General features: G+C 44.4%; 1 protein-coding gene across 2 annotated transcripts in view; it reads left to right on the top strand.

The window, feature by feature from the left end:
* DEDD2 (death effector domain containing 2) overlaps positions 1-16,253 on the top strand; it is a 36,103-nt gene that overhangs the window by 3,873 nt on the left and 15,977 nt on the right. For both annotated transcript variants that reach the window (XM_069742094.1, XM_069742095.1), the window contains exons 2-4: positions 10,984-11,503; positions 14,539-14,649; positions 16,085-16,213. In XM_069742094.1, coding sequence (XP_069598195.1) covers positions 11,047-11,503; positions 14,539-14,649; positions 16,085-16,213 — 697 coding nt within the window. In that variant the 5' untranslated portion in view covers positions 10,984-11,046. The remainder of the gene's footprint in view (positions 1-10,983; positions 11,504-14,538; positions 14,650-16,084; positions 16,214-16,253) is intronic.

Below are 16,253 nucleotides of genomic sequence, written 5' to 3'. Positions count from 1 at the left end.
TCCGCACTCATCTCAGCTGAAGACTTTGCCTCATTTTTCAAGCAGAAGATTGAGAACATCAGAGACAGTTTTAGTCGACAACCCCAGAGCCCTTCCTCCCAAATACCCAGCCCTCCACCTCCAAAACCAACTTCTCCACTATTACAGAAGATCAACTCTCCACTCCACTCTCAAGATCGCATCTCACCACCTGTGCACTTGACCTGCCCCCATCCAACTTCATCCCAAACCTCGCCACAGTCTTCATCCCAACTCTAACCCATCTATTCAACCTATCACTAACAACTGGTGTTTTCCCCTCAAGCTTTAAATATGCCTCAATCACACCTATCCTCAAAAAGCTCTCCCTTGACCCATCCTCTGTATCTAACGATCGCCCTATATCACTTCTCCCCTATGCCTCAAAACTACTGGAACAACACGTCCATCTTGACCTTTCCTCCCATCTACCTGCTCCCTTTTCGACCGCTCACAATCAGGCTTCCGGTCACACCATTCCACTGAAACTGCCCTAACTAAGGTCACCAATGACTTATTAACCGCAAAGAGCAAGCGACACTACTCTGTCCTCCTCCTCCTGGACCTGTCCTCTGCCTTTGACACAGTGGACCATTCACTATTACTACAGACCCTCTCATCCCTTGGCATCACAGACTTGGCCCTATCCTGGATCTCATCATATCTAACAGACCGAACATTCAGCGTCTCCCACTCACACACCACCTCCTCACCTCGCCCCCTATCTGTCGGAGCCCTACAAGGTTCAGTTCTAGGGCCCCTGCTCTTCTCCATTTACACCTTTGGCCTGGAACAGCTCATAGAATCTCACGGTTTTCAGTATCACCTCTATGCTGATGACACACAGATCTACATCTCTGGACAAGATATCACCTCCCTACTCACCAGAATCCCTCAATGTCTGTCCACTATTTCATCCTTCTTCTCCGCTAGATTTCTAAAACTTAACATGGACAAAACCGAATTAATTGTCTTTCCCCCATCTCACGCGACTCCCCCCAACGAACCTATCCATTACAGTAAATGGCTGCCCACTCTCCCCAGTCCCACAAGCTCGCTGCCTCGGGGTAATCCTTGACACTGATCTCTCCTTCAAACCGCATATCCAAGCCCTTTCCACTTCCTGCCGAAAATATTTCACGGATCCGTACATTCCTAAACCAAGAATCGGCAAAAACCCTAGTCCATGCCCTCATCATTTCTCGCCTTGACTACTGCAACCTCCTGCTCTGTGGCCTCCCCTCTAACACTCTCGCACCCCTCCAATCATTCTAAACTCAGCTGCCCGACTAATCCACCTGTCCCCCCGCTATTCCCCGGCCTCTCACCTCCGTCAATCCCTTCACTGCTCCCCATTGCCCAGAGACTCCAGTACAAAAGCCTAACCATGACGTACAAAGCCATCCACAACCTGTCTCCTCCATACATCTGTGACCTCGTCTCCCGGGACTTACACGCAACCTCCGATCCTCACAAGATCTACTCTACTCCCCTCTTATCTCCTCTTCCCACAATCGCATACAAGATTTCTCTCGCGTATCACCCCTACTCTGGAACTCTACTCCAACATATCAGACTCTCGCCTACCATCGAAACCTTCAAAAAGAACCTGAAGACCCACCTCTTCCGACAAGCCTACAACCTGCAGTAACCACCGATCGACCAAACTGCTGCACGACCAGCTCTATCCTCACCTACTGTATCCTCACCCATCCCTTGTAGATTGTGAGCCCTCGCTGGCAGGGTCCTCTCTCCTCCTGTACCAGTTATGACTTGTATTGTTTAAGATTATTGTACCTGTTTTTATTATGTATACCCCTCCTCACATGTAAAGCGCCATGGAATAAATGGCGCTTTAATAATAAATAATATCCCGACAGTGTCTGTAGCTTACTGTGCACAATCCTGTTGACAGGTTCCCTTTAATGAATGAAGAGGTTGTATTTACAGCACACTACATATATGGAAGGCAGCAGGGAGGCCAGAAAACTACCGCAAAATGGCATCATATCAAGGAAAAGTACCCAGTCAATGTTAAGTGTCAACACGATCAACAATTATGATCAGCTAGAGACTTGTCACTAATCAATTTTTTATTTTAATGATGACTAGAGATGAGCTATTCGGTCCAGATCCAATTGCACATCAGTGTTCCACGGCCACGGGACAGAAGCCCTGTGAACCACCTCCTAGCTGCCAGAATTCACGGCACCTCTTTTGATTTTTAGGCCTAGAGCAATTTCATTGTTGAGGCGTGACAGGGATGAAGTCGTATCTGGCTTACTAATCGGAGGAGGTGATGGGTATTTTGGCAGGTCGGAGATTGTTCAATTGGATCCCTTCCGGGGGCCACGGAATAATGACATAGCTACTTGGCCAGGGTCCTGAAAATCGATTCACTAATTTCTAATAATTACCGTATATACTCGAGTATAGGCCGCCCCGGGTATAAACCGAGACACGTTATTTTGCCACAAAAAACTGGGAAAACGTAATGACTCGAGTATAAGCCTAGGGTGGGAAATGCAGCAGCAGCTACTGGTAAATTTCAAAAATACAAATAAATACCAATAAAAGTTAAATTAATTGTGACATCAGTAGGTTAAGTGTTTTTGAATATCCATATTGAATCAGGAGCCCCATATAATGCTCCATACAAAATACACCCAATAAAATGCTCCATAAAGTTTATGATGGGCCCCATAAGATGCTTCATACATTGTGCCCCATATAATGCTGCACAAAGGTTGATTATGACCCCATAAGATGCTCCATAGAAACATTTGCCCCATACAATACGGCATAAAGGTTGATTATGGCCCCATAAGATGCTCCATAGAAAATGTGCCCCATATAATGCTGCATAAAGGTTGATTATGGCCCCATAAGATGCTCCATAGAATATTATGCTGCTGCGATAAAAAAAAAATGACATACTCCCCTCTTGTCCGGAGCAGGCGAGGACACCGGCACTCGTGATATTCACCTGTCCCCGTTCCACCGCTGCGCACACCAACCACGTCCTCGCACCCTCTGACCTGAGCGTCACAGCCAGAGGACGCAGAAGACACAGTGCGGTGGTGGAGCGGGGACAGGTGAAGATCGCATGGCTCACCCTCCCCCGTTATACTCGCCCTCCTGGCGCGGTTTGCACATCCCTGCTTCTCTGATGGTCTCCAGCAGCTTGCTCCTGTGTTCAGCGGTCACTGGTACAGCTCATTAAAGTAATGAATATACGCTCCACCCCTATGGGAGTGGAGTCGCGTCATATTCATTACTTTAATGAAGAGGAGATTGAATACTCCATATGAATATGCACTCAGAATTTTTTTTTTTTTAAAGAAAACAAAATATATAAGGCCACCTAGGAGACGCTATTTAGAGCTGACCAGCTACTCCATTAGCCTAATTTAAGGTAATGCCCTCATGTGAGGGAGTAGCTCCTGATGAAGACATGGCGAAACGCACGTAGTGGCGACAGGCTGGGATCCTTTTACCAGTCTAATTTAGTAAGTACTTATCTATTACATGCACCTTATCACATCTAATGCTTTGCACTTATCGCACTTTACTTCACACGGACACATGTACACAGCTACGTGCTGTCATCTACTCCCTCACATGAGGGCATTGCCTTACATTAGGCTAATGGAGAAGCCGTTCAGCTGTAAATAGCGTTTCCTAGGTGGCCTTATAGATATATATTGTTATAGAAAAAAAAAAAAAATTCTGAGTGCATATACATAGGGAGTATTCAAACTCCTCTTGATACCTATATATGTGCTTCTGACTGTACACTTTTACTATGGGTCCCTAATTATTCCCTGCTCCGGCAGTGATATTCTGTTTGTATATTTTAATAGTGTGTGTAATTATGTTACTAAAATTTACTTGTATTGTTGAAAAGATTGATTCCTTTTTGTGCTCTAATCAGTTTGCTGGAGTTTGTTGTAATTACATTATATACTGTTCACATGTCTATTTAAAGGATTATTCTCGCATTGTCTCCCCACTTTTTGGTTTCTGGGGGGCAGGCTCTCCTCTAAGGGCTCATACTCACTTGCGTGAAATACGGCCGAGTCTCGCATGGTAACACCCGGCTCTGCCGCCGGCTCTTGGGAGCGGAGCGTGCACCTCCATGTATTGCTATGCGGCCGCACGCTCCGCTCTGGAGTCCCAGCGGAAGAGCTGGGTTTTAACATGCGAGACTCGGCCGCATTTCACGCAAGTGAGTATGAGCCCTAAGGGTAAAGGTACCGTCACATTTAGCGCCGCCGCAGCATAGTAACATAGTAACATAGTAACATAGTTAGTAAGGCCGAAAAAAGACATTTGTCCATCCAGTTCAGCCTATATTCCATCATAATAAATCCCCAGATCTACGTCCTTCTACAGAACCTAATAATTGTATGATACAATATTGTTCTGCTCCAGGAAGACATCAAGGCCTCTCTTGAACCCCTCGACTGAGTTCGCCATCACCACCTCCTCAGGCAAGCAATTCCAGATTCTCACTGCCCTAACAGTAAAGAATCCTCTTCTATGTTGGTGGAAAAACCTTCTCTCCTCCAGACGCAAAGAATGCCCCCTTGTGTCCGTCACCTTCCTTGGTATAAACAGATCCTCAGCGAGATATTTGTATTGTCCCCTTATATACTTATACATGGTTATTAGATCGCCCCTCAGTCGTCTTTTTTCTAGACTAAATAATCCTAATTTCGCTAATCTATCTGGGTATTGTAGTTCTCCCATCCCCTTTTTATTAATTTTGTTGCCCTCCTTTGTACTCTCTCTAGTTCCATTATATCCTTCCTGAGCACCGGTGCCCAAAACTGGACACAGTACTCCATGTGCGGTCTAACAGCGATCTAGACAACGATGCCGATCGCTGCAGCGTCGCTGGAGAGCTGTCACGCAGACAGCTCTCCAGGGACCAACGATCCAGAAGTCCCTGGGTAACCAGGGTAAACATCGGGTTACTAAGCACAGGCCCGCACTTAGTAACCCGATGTTTACCCTGGTTACCATTGTAAATGTAAAAAAAACAAACACTACATACTTACATTCCGGTGTCTGGTCACGTCCCTCGCCTTCAGCTTCCCGCACTGACTGAGCGCCGAATGTAGGAGGCAGATGAGCAGTGAACTGATAAATAGCAATCATTGTGCTGTATGGAGGTGGCAGGGATATTAGGAGTTAACTTCTCTCCTGGAATGTAGCTACTGTGCATTGGTCTGGGCAGGCACTGGTGGTGTGGGGGTGGCCGAGCTCCATGGAAACCAGCTGTACACTATGAAAGATGAAAGCTGTAATTGCAGGAGAATTACATCAGATAGAAAAAGCAAGCCACTTTCAAACTTGCTGATGTCCGTGCTGTTTAACAAAAGGAATTTAATAACTTAAAAATACCTCTTTATTCCATTTGTTGCATTTAGAGAAGACAATCTGAACAGGCAAACAATTAGTACCCATTGATTAATATAGGGGGTCTGTCTGTTTCTGCTTATTTTCAGAACATAAGAAAATGCTTGCATGGAAGATATAGTTGTGTGTTGTGTGGTTTTTTTTTTTTTAAAGAGCACCAGACAGACCACATATAAATCAATAAGGTCCCTCTGTTTCCATTTACATAAGTAATCGATTTTTGGACTCTGCTAGTTCGTCAAAACGGAACAGATAATGACGTGTGAACGGAGCCTGAGTGATGTAGCACTACTGACACAGAAGTCACAGGTCGTGATCAAATTGGAGCCGCCATATTTTTTGTACAGTAATCATTGTATAGATGATCATTGTTATGTATATAATACAATGCTATGTATGTAACAGATTACTGTCTTCTACTCCGGCTACTATTGGACGTAACATGAAATGGTAGTGTGTGACTACATCTTAAGATTCTGGTGGACACTATGTCTCCAGATTTTTTCCAAGGTGATATAGGCCACATGGTCCTCACCATACTACTAGAGTTAAAGCTTCCGTAGAGAACATGGTGTTGCATTCCTGAAGTATGACTGTGTACGCTGCTTAAAGCTGCTCTGCCGCCAGGACATGGGATTGCCACCAAGTTTGTGTAATTTATTGCTGTGTGTGAATTGATGCTTTTAGTTTGCGTAAATCTGGCTTCCTCCACCAACACGCAGGAACTGGCAGCTCGCTCTGCTTTACTGTGCATTCAGCATGCGCCATTGTCAATCAGGCTGTGGGCAGGTGAAGTGTCGCTCACTGTGGAGCATTTACAAGGATATTTATGGGGCGATAAAGCAGCAAATCATACAAAATGATATCTATGCTATGGCATGACTTCCTGGAGTATATAACTACTCTGCTGTTTCCGTACCTTGAGTAGTGTATTAGGTGACCAAATGCTTACATTATCCACCCCAAGTAGTACGGTTACGTTGATTAATGCTCGAGTTGTAGTAATCTGGCGTATTACCTTTTGGGTTACGGTCTGTAACCACATGTTGCACTCTGCCCTCACAAAACGTGACTAGAATGATTAATTTTTATTGGATACATTAGTTGGATTGCTAATTGCTGGATTCTCACCTCAATAAATAGTCACCTTTCACATACTTATATGATTACATACTGTACATATGCAAAGTGAGCCTACCTGTTACATTTATCAAATACCACATATAATTAAATATGTAAAATTTGATGGCCTATACTTAAAAGGTTTATTCGCTTATAAACCCTGCCCATCACGTTTAACATCATGTGAATGGGGCTCCTGCAACCCCGTTATATCCTCTGAAATGTTCCTGCATACCTCCAAATATGTGTTTTTATACATGCCCTGCGCTACATGGAAATTGCGCTGTCCTGTCCAGTGGTGGATCTCTCCAGATTGCGATCTGCACAGCCCCAGTCCCTTCAAATGTTGCCTCTTCTCTCTGGATGCAAGTAGAGACATCAACTACACTTTGCCCGAAATCTTGCACCTGCGCAGTGGAAACGAAGAGCTGCACAGGCGCACTCCACTCTGCCCTATTGAGCAGCCAGGGAGGGTTACTTGACTTAACGGCGCTGCTGGTCTGATTCCACTGCTCCAGCGTGATACTTTGTGGATGACAAAGAGACGTCATCTGCTTATATCTAGCTGGAAGAGGCAGCGTTTGAAGAGACCGGGGTGGTGCTAATTGCAATCTTAAGATTCCCATTAAATCGTACTACTGAATTTACATGCAGAGCAGGACCTAAATGAAACACGTTATCGGAGGTATGCAGGGACCCCATTCGCATGATTTTAAATGAGATGGACGAACATTAAAGTTCGGCGTCCGTACTGAACACATACTGTTTGGGCACGGACATCGAACACTGACTTCACTAGGAAGTCTGTGTTACTGTTGGGGTTCGGCTGCCCGAACACCAGGTGACTGTCGTGCTGTCATGTGTTTGGCAGCACGGCAAACACTAAAGGTACCGTCACACTTAGCGACGCTGCAGCGATACCGACAATGATCCGGATCGCTGCAGCGTCGCTGTTTGGTCGCTGGAGAGCTGTCACACAGACCGCTCTCCAGCAACCAACGATGCCGGTAACCAGGGTAAACATCGGGTAACTAAGCGCAGGGCCGCGCTTAGTAACCCGATGTTTACCCTGGTTACCATCCTAAAAGTAAAAAAAAACAAACACTACATACTTACCTACAGCCGTCTGTCCTCCAGCGCTGTGCTCTGCACTCCTCCTGTACTGTCTGTGTAAGCACAGCGGCCGGAAAGCAGAGCGGTGACGTCACCGCTCTGCTTTCCGGCTGACCGACGCTCACAGCCAGTACAGGAGGAGTGCAGAGCACAGCGCTGGAGGACAGACGGCTGTAGGTAAGTATGTAGTGTTTGTTTTTTTTTAACTTTTAGGATGGTAACCAGGGTAAACATCGGGTTACTAAGCGCGGCCCTGCGCTTAGTTACCTGATGTTTACCCTGGTTACCAGTGAAGACATCGCTGAATCGGTGTCACACACGCCGATTCAGCGATGTCTACGGGGAGTCCAGCGACGAAATAAAGTTCTGGACTTTCTTCCCCGACCAGCGACAGCACAGCAGGGGCCTGATCGCTGCTGCCTGTCACACTGGACGATATCGCTAGCGAGGACGCTGCAACGTCACGGATCGCTAGCGATATCGTCTAGTGTGACGGTACCTTAATTGTGATCGGCGGTGAAAACATCTCCACTGGTCACAGAGCCGCAGTTCCCACACTATCAAAAAGACAGTGTGAATGCTCCGCTTTGATCAGAGGTATAAAGTTTACCTCTGGTCACTGGTGTCAGCTGATGGGACTACTACTGATGGGTGTATTAATTAGCCGGCTCCTGCACTGTCAATAAATAAGAAAACAACAAACAAAAAAAGACTGTGTGGGTTCCCCTGTATTTTTGATAACCAGCAAGGCAAAACTCACAGCTGGGGGCTGCAACCCTCGGCTTCAACAAGGCTGGTTATCAAGAATAGGAGGGGTCCCCACCCTGTTTTTTTTTTTTTTTTTAATTAAGTACATGTCCCCCTCCCATTTTTGACAAACAGCCTTGCTAAAACAGACCTCTGGGGGCTGGTGTTCTCTGGCTGGTAAGGGGCCATGGATATTGTCCCCCCAGCCTAAAAATAGGAGCCCGCAGCCGCCCAGAAAAGGCACATCTGAAAGAGGCACCAATACTAGCGCTTTGCCCAGCTCTTCCCACTTAATGTTTTTGGGGTTGATGTCGCCTTTGTATTGTCAGGTGACATCAAGCTCACTAGTCCTATAGTTACATGGTAAATAAAGACACAACCAGAATAAAGTCCTTTATTAGAAATAAAACAAAACACACTTACTTTTTTATTGAAAAATAACAAAGTCACATTCGTGTAACGCCTATTCCACTGAAGCCCTCGTTATCCGGTAATAAACCAAAAATAAAAAAAACACAACCGTATCCCTCACCTATCCATTATTCTGTCCCACACCGTAATCCATGTCTGGGGGAAAACCAGTTTTCAACCTGAACGGTGCCAATATGTGACTGTCCAGGCTGAGAACCACTGGTGACGGAGCTGCTGGGAACGCAGCGTCAGTGACTAGCGGTGACGTCATCGAGGTTCCCTACGGTCACTGAAGCTGTGTTCTCAGCCTGGACAGTCGCATATTGGCACCATCCAGGTTGAAAACTGGTTTTCCTCCAGACATGGACTATGGTGTGGGACAGAACAATGGATAGGTGAGGAATACGGTTGTTTTTTATTTTTTGGTTTATTAGAAGCATTGCGTTAGCGCAATCCGCTAGCGAAATGCGCTTAACGGATTGCCCTAACGCAATGGGAACCGAGCCTAAAGGATAACTTCCAAACTTATTTTTGGACGATTTTAATTGGGGATCATGTGATAGACATTATCTTATTAGCCAATGCCTCCTAAAGGTCAGAAGAAATTCTATTTTCACATCCTCTATAATGTAATATCTGATGCATAGTAATTTGCCTCCACTAGGTCATCGCTGGTGTCGTATTTTCTGTAGTGTTGATGGTCAGACCTGATTGACGTTCTCACAGGCAGTGCAAGATTGCTTTGTGTGGAGCAAGTCCTGAAACTGCAAATCGGAAACCATCATCTTTTTACAAGAGGACCTGTGGGTGAAACAGTCCATGCTTTATTTGTACATATAAGACACACCAGGGTATTGGATTAATATTAAGGGTTGTGTAGACATCATTGATCAGCGCAGTGTTAGATTAACACCTGTTGTATATTTATAGATTGACAGAAATGAGCTGTATTTTCTGTCTCCTTATTAAGACACTTTTGTCAGGATGTTGGAAATCTATGATTCACTTGTGGTGTAATGAAGTCAGAAGTGATTAATGAGTGGCTTATGGGTGGTTTATTGATCATTAAGCATTCTGCTCAGAGAGCTGTGCTAGTAAATCTCTGCAGCTTTTTGTTGCTCTAGGATAAAAGTACCATATAACGCCTTGGCGAGAGAGCAGAAATCCCCCCAAAAAAGGGCATTATATGGCTTTTAGCAGGATTTTTTTGTGTTAGTCTTTTTATGAGATAGGAAAATAAAATTTCCTCAACATACTTGTTAAATGCGAGTACCTGAATAATACCTGTATTTGTTTTGGATCCGCTTTAATTTTTATATTTTCATTATATTTCATTTTATATTTTTCCATCTAGGCATAAAATATTGATGACCTAGCCCTCGGAGAGGTCCTCTATATTAGACCGTTGGTGGTCTAGCACCCCCACTAATTAGCTGTTATGATCTCCGGTGGTGGCAGCTTTGTTCAATGTGTAGCAGCACTGCTGAGAACTGCAGATCAGCTTCTATTCTGTCCTTTAAAATATGGATGTAAAATCCGCATATGTCCATGGAAACATGCCCAGTGACATCTGGGAAGCCTAAATGCCAGTATGTGAACTACTCCTATTCAAAAGTTAGTTTTATGATATTCTGGATAGGATATTCATGGTGCCGACAATTCCGCGCTCCTCCAAAATCAGGCAAGGGAATCACAGAGTTCAGAAGAGTTGCATACTTTATTCAGGGCTATAAAACGACGCGTTTCGTGGACGTCCTGTCCACTTAGGTATATAGACATGTACCTGAGAAAGTGGACAGGACGTCCACGAAACGCGTAGTTTTATAGACCTGAATAAAGTCTTCAACTCTTCTGAACTCTGTGATTCCCTTGCCTGATTTTGGAGGAGCGCGGAATTGTTGGCATCTTGAATATCCTATCCAGAATATCCTATCCGGTGCCATCTGCATCCCTCCGATCATACTTACTATATGTGTCGTGCATACTCACAACGTGTAACTGTGAGAATTTTTACCTAAACTAATTATTTTGATAACTGTGCTATTGCGCCCCTCTCTTTACCGTTCCTTTGTTTTATGATGACACTACTTCCACTACTTTTAATACCTTTTTTATTTGTAAATACATTATTTTTTTTTTTCATTTCAGGAGTTTGTTTGCATTGTACTGAAGTGTCAGCTGAAGTTGGACCTCCTGAAGTTGTTCGCCACAATGGCTGCAGCCAGAAAGTCCGTTTTCTGTCATTCTTGGGAGGAGGAAGAATGCCTGGAGTATTATGGCATGCTTTCTCTGCACCGTGTGTTTGATGCCATTGGATCCCAGTTAACAGACAGTGACATTGAAGCCTTGTCATTCCTATTGAACGAGTCCTACCCATTTACTCACCCTCTCGACCCTAATATCTGGACTGTTGAAGAAGCTGGAGAAGTTCCTGGAGGTGCTCTGCTTGCTGCGTGGCAGAGGTGGAACCGGCACTCCAATGCATCGAACAATGCTGACTCGGATACTTCTCATCTACGAAGGCCTAAAAACGGCACTGAATTGCTTCTTGAACTGGAGCGAAGGGGAAGATGTGACGAATCCAACTTCAAGCACATTCTTCAGCTATTGCGGGTATTAACCCGACACGACCTCATTCCATACGTGTCCTTAAAAAGACCTCGTACAGGTAATACCCATCAAATGCCTCACATGTCGTGTTTACCTTTTTAGTTGTCTACAGCGTCCACCTATTAACCGGCAATAACACATCTCTACAATTTGTAAACGTATTTTCCTAGCGCATAGTCACACATTTTTTTTATTTTTTTTAATTCTTTCCTCATACAGCTCTTTACCTCTCCTATAATCTGGCCATAAGTACAAGTAGGGCTTAACCAGTCATTGTCATTTTTGATAGGACATAATTTTTTTTTTTTCCTCCCATCTACATCCGAAAAAATTGTGTGGGTTATGTTTACATGATGCGATCCTGCTTTTCTTTTTTTCCCTTTTTTTTTTTTTTGGGAAACTCAAGTAAAAATGTGTATCCTTTATTGCGGTTTTTGGGAAGTACTGGCAAAAAACTCATCATGTAAGCATATCCGAAGAGCCTCATTATATTAGTCTAAACTGTTTCTTATGTGGTATTTCCTGATGGAGTTCTTTGAAACTCAGAAACGCGTTGAATAAAAACCACTTTTAATAATACCTCTTGGACTACAATGATTCAGCAGCGCAGAGTTTGACCACGTTCTCCTATATTGTATTAGTCTAAACTCGGGAGAACATGCCGGATTGCTTGACTGTCTGGTTTTCTGATGTCTGCTCCTTTTTGTTCTCTTGGAAGTAAGACCCTGGCAGTGGCTGCCTTGGAGAACACAGGGGCACTTGGAAAAGCTTGTGTTCCCGTATGTGGGGCACTCGGGAGATAGCTGTCGTTTGGCAGCCATCTCACGTATATGGGGTAATTTAGACTGGAATCTTGCCTTCAGTGATTTATTTTTTTTTTAATCCCACTTTAGTAGTGGATTCAAAAAAGGAGAATAAAGGTATCAAAAAAGACTAACCGTATCCTGCGGACTATTAGATGCATCGGACTATAAAACACACTCCAAAATTTGGGGAGATTAGTAAGATTTTTTTTTTTTTTTTTTTGGTGATGCTTCTTGTAGTCCCATTTTACGGTAGCTTACCCGGGGAAAGGTGGGGGGCTGCGGTGAAGCAGGGTCACCGGAGGCAGGCTTTCTGCTTTAGGAGGCCGGCAGCGGCATGAGTGGGGGCAGTGCTGCGGGCCCCGGCTGGGAGGAGGTGGTGTCCTGGCCCTGCAAGGCTGTTGGGCCTTCGGCTCTCCTAAGATGTTGGTGCTGACCAGAATCCGCCTTCCCATTGATTACCCTCAGGTGGGCTTCCGGGAAAAGTGTCTTACGAAAGCCAACCTCAGGGTGATCAATGGGAAAGAGGATTCCGGTCAGTCTTAGGAGAGCTGAGGGCCCAACAAATTTACAGGCCCAAGGGTCCGCAGCATCACTTCCACTCTTGCCGCCGTCAGACTGGTGAAGCAGTGACCCACCCCTGGTAAGCTGCCTTCGGATTATAAGATACACACCACCGTTTTGCTCTCAAATTTAGGGGATGAAAGTGCCGCTTAAAATACGGTATACTTTTTTTAATTTATTTATTTTTTTTATTTGTAGCCACTCCTTTGTTTGGGTGTTTAACAAACTTTGTGTAGTTTCAACCTTTGGTCACTTCTGTATTCGTAAGAGCTTTCACGTTGCGTTTAGGCCAGGGCTTTGGAGTCGCTGTACAATGGACCGACTCCTAAAATATAAAAATGGGTACAGTAGTTCAGTGCAGTATGTGCTGAATATGTGTTCAGAAAGTTATGAAAAGTCCTATAAATAAATGTCAGTTCTGTTCCTGATCTAAGGATCATGGCTTTTAGCTGAGATGAATCTGTGCTGCACTTTATGGACATGCTCAGTAGTGAAGCGTGTATGACGGAGTCAGGGGTTTGGCTTACAGACTCCAGAGCCCTGGTTTAGGCACCTGTTCAGTGGTTCACGCCAAAACCCCTTCCCTGCAAAATGGGATTCGGATGTATACACCGACGGGGTCATAAACTATAATGGTGCGATCTGCCGTGCGTCATTTTCAGGAGGCGGACACTGTCTGCTACATCTGGGAGTCCACCTTCAGTAGACGACACGGCAGAGCGCATGTTCGCACTGCTATAAATCTATGGCCCTGTCGGCGCATATGTCCGAATCTCGTTCTACTGGGGGTTCGGACGTGAGTCACTGAAATGCTGCCAAAACGCAATGTGAAAGCACCCTTGGTAAAAAACCATGAGGGGAACAAAAACCGGGAAAAGACCTAATAGGAATATATGCACCTTTTTCTAAATTGTGTTTCAAATTCTTGTGTAAGATACTGAAAATGCTGATACGTGAAAATTGGTCATAACCCGCCATCCAGTAAAATACAGTTTGCGATGACGTGAAACCTGCTTTCCGCACAGAACTCTTTAATGCTTGTCAATTTTTCAAGTGCTGAGCGCTGTGAATCTAAACAGCACATTTTGTGTTAGCAGCCGATCTTCCTGGAGCTTCTTTACTTTTACAAGTACGTTATAATGCAAAACGTGTCAAATATTCCAGATTGTGGACAAAGACTGTCAGGAGGTTGTCTTCTGCCTTATGTAATAATGCAGATCAGAAAGTCTCCAGGTTAGAGGCCGCCGATTCAGCAAGAACCTCCGGCCTTCACTGTGGTGTTTGCAGTGGGAGAGCGGCAAATTAAAATGGACCCGTCCGTCCCCAGGTGAAAGAACAGAGGAGTTTAAAATGCAGAGCTGACTTGTCTGCAGCATTTCTTTTACGCTATTATTCACACAATGCCACTGTAGATTTGTCAGCTATTTTCCTTTTATTGCTAGAAACGAAGTCCTCATTATCTGGTTAAACATCTCTTATGCTTTGTGCGCATTCTGACATCCGTGCAAATCAGTCCAATATGGAACCGCAGCGCGCACAGTCTGGCCGTGGGTCTCCCCACCAGACTGCTTCATAGAAATATATTAAGCTGTCAACCTTGGGTAGACTCGTGGCCAGTCCGTGCATTGTGGTCCGATCTTGGACTAATTTGTACGGATGTCTGAGTGTGTCTTAGACCGCCATGTTATGCTAGATTACAGTGACAGTTGTCTGATGTGCTTCACAGTGTCCCCTGAAAGATGCACATACGGCCCTTCAATTGTGGACTCTGACAAACAAATGGATGGATGTCTGAATTCAACAACATCACAGACCAGAGAAGAAAGCTGGGAAACTGGTAATTACTGTTTGTTTGTTTTACTCCCAGAATTTTGCATTGATGGATTAACTGAACATGGATTAACTGAACATGGACAATCAGTGTTTTATTGGTGGGGATATAATCTGACGGCCCCCAATTAACAGAACCCTTCAGAATGTTTCTTTAATGGCTTGTTCTACATCTTGCCCCATTGAAACTAACAGAGTTGTAATAATTGCTCTATCAGTACTTGAGTAAGGCTATGTGCACACGTTCAGGTTTTTTTCGCGGTAAAACGCTATAAAAACTCATTAGGATGCATAATGTATGCATTTTTATCATTTAGAATGCATTCTGCATGTTTTGGGCACATGATGCGTTTTTTCCGCAAAAAAAAAAACCGCATCGCGGTAAAAAAAAGCAGCATGTTCATTAATTTTGCGGATTTTCTGCATTTTTCCCGCTATTCTATGCATTTGGGAAAAAACTAAAAAAAAAACGCGAAAAAAACGCATGCGGATTTCTGGCAGAAATGTCAGGTTTTTTTGTCAGGAAAATTTCTGCAAGAAATCCTGACGTGTGCACATAAAAGGACTGCAGATGTCGAGAGAACCATCAGTGTAAAGTCCTGGGGTGCATGTTGAATGTGTAAAATCTGTGTCATTACTTTAAACAACTCAGGTTTAGGCTGTGTGCACACGTTGCGTTTTTTTCCGCGGTTTTTCCCGATAAAAACGCTATAAAAAGACAAAAAAAACGCATACAATAAGCATCCCATCGTTTAGACTGAATTCTGCATGTTTTGTGCACATGATGCATTTTTTTCCGCGAAAAAAACGCAGCGCAGTAAAAACCGCAGCATGTTCATTCATTTTCCGTTTTTTTTGCGGATTTCCCACTCCAAAATGCATTGGGAAGTGTCTGGAAAAAACCGCGGCAAAAACACGTCAAGACCGCGGCAAAAACGCATGCGGATTTCTTGCAGAAAATGTCCGGAATTCTCAGGAATTTTCTGCGAGAAATCCTGAACGTGTGCACATAGCCCTAGGTTTGTTTTTTTTGTGCTTCAAATATTTAAAGGGCACCTGTAACTAGCTTTTTTCATAGTGTAAGGGCAGAGCACTATTGTGGTAAAATCCCTATCGGCAGGAGATTCACGGGAGGACTAGTTGGCTCACTTCCATGTAGTCCTCCATATTCATGAGCTCTGTATAACCTCGCTCCGAGCACTAAATGGCGGCTTTGTGTCTATGCAGTGTAAATCAGTGGTGTGGGTGGGCTATGCAGAGGATTGCTAGATCTGCAGCGGATAAAACAGGGATTCTGATAAAACAGGGATTCTATCAAAACTGCAGCAATCGGGATTCCTCCGTCTACTCTAAATCATGCGAGGTAGCAAAAGTCTGGTGTCGGATTCCCTTTAATTATGCAATCGTAATTAAAGATTTTGCTTTCGGGTTTCATTTCCTAGGCTCTAACGCGAAGAAAAGAAAGCGAGTGGGGAAAATAAACAGGCGCCGTTGCACAAACCAAAATAAGAGCAAAGTGAGCAGCAGCGCTCCCCCAGCAGCTGAAACAACCCAGAGCAAAGTAACCTGCGGTAAGTGCGGCCACGTATCACTGTCGCCATTCTCTCCCAG

Source organism: Ranitomeya imitator, chromosome 10 (assembly GCF_032444005.1).
Source record: "Ranitomeya imitator isolate aRanImi1 chromosome 10, aRanImi1.pri, whole genome shotgun sequence".
NCBI classification, from domain to species: domain Eukaryota; kingdom Metazoa; phylum Chordata; class Amphibia; order Anura; family Dendrobatidae; genus Ranitomeya; species Ranitomeya imitator.
This window is presented reverse-complemented; position numbering and strand designations above follow the sequence as displayed.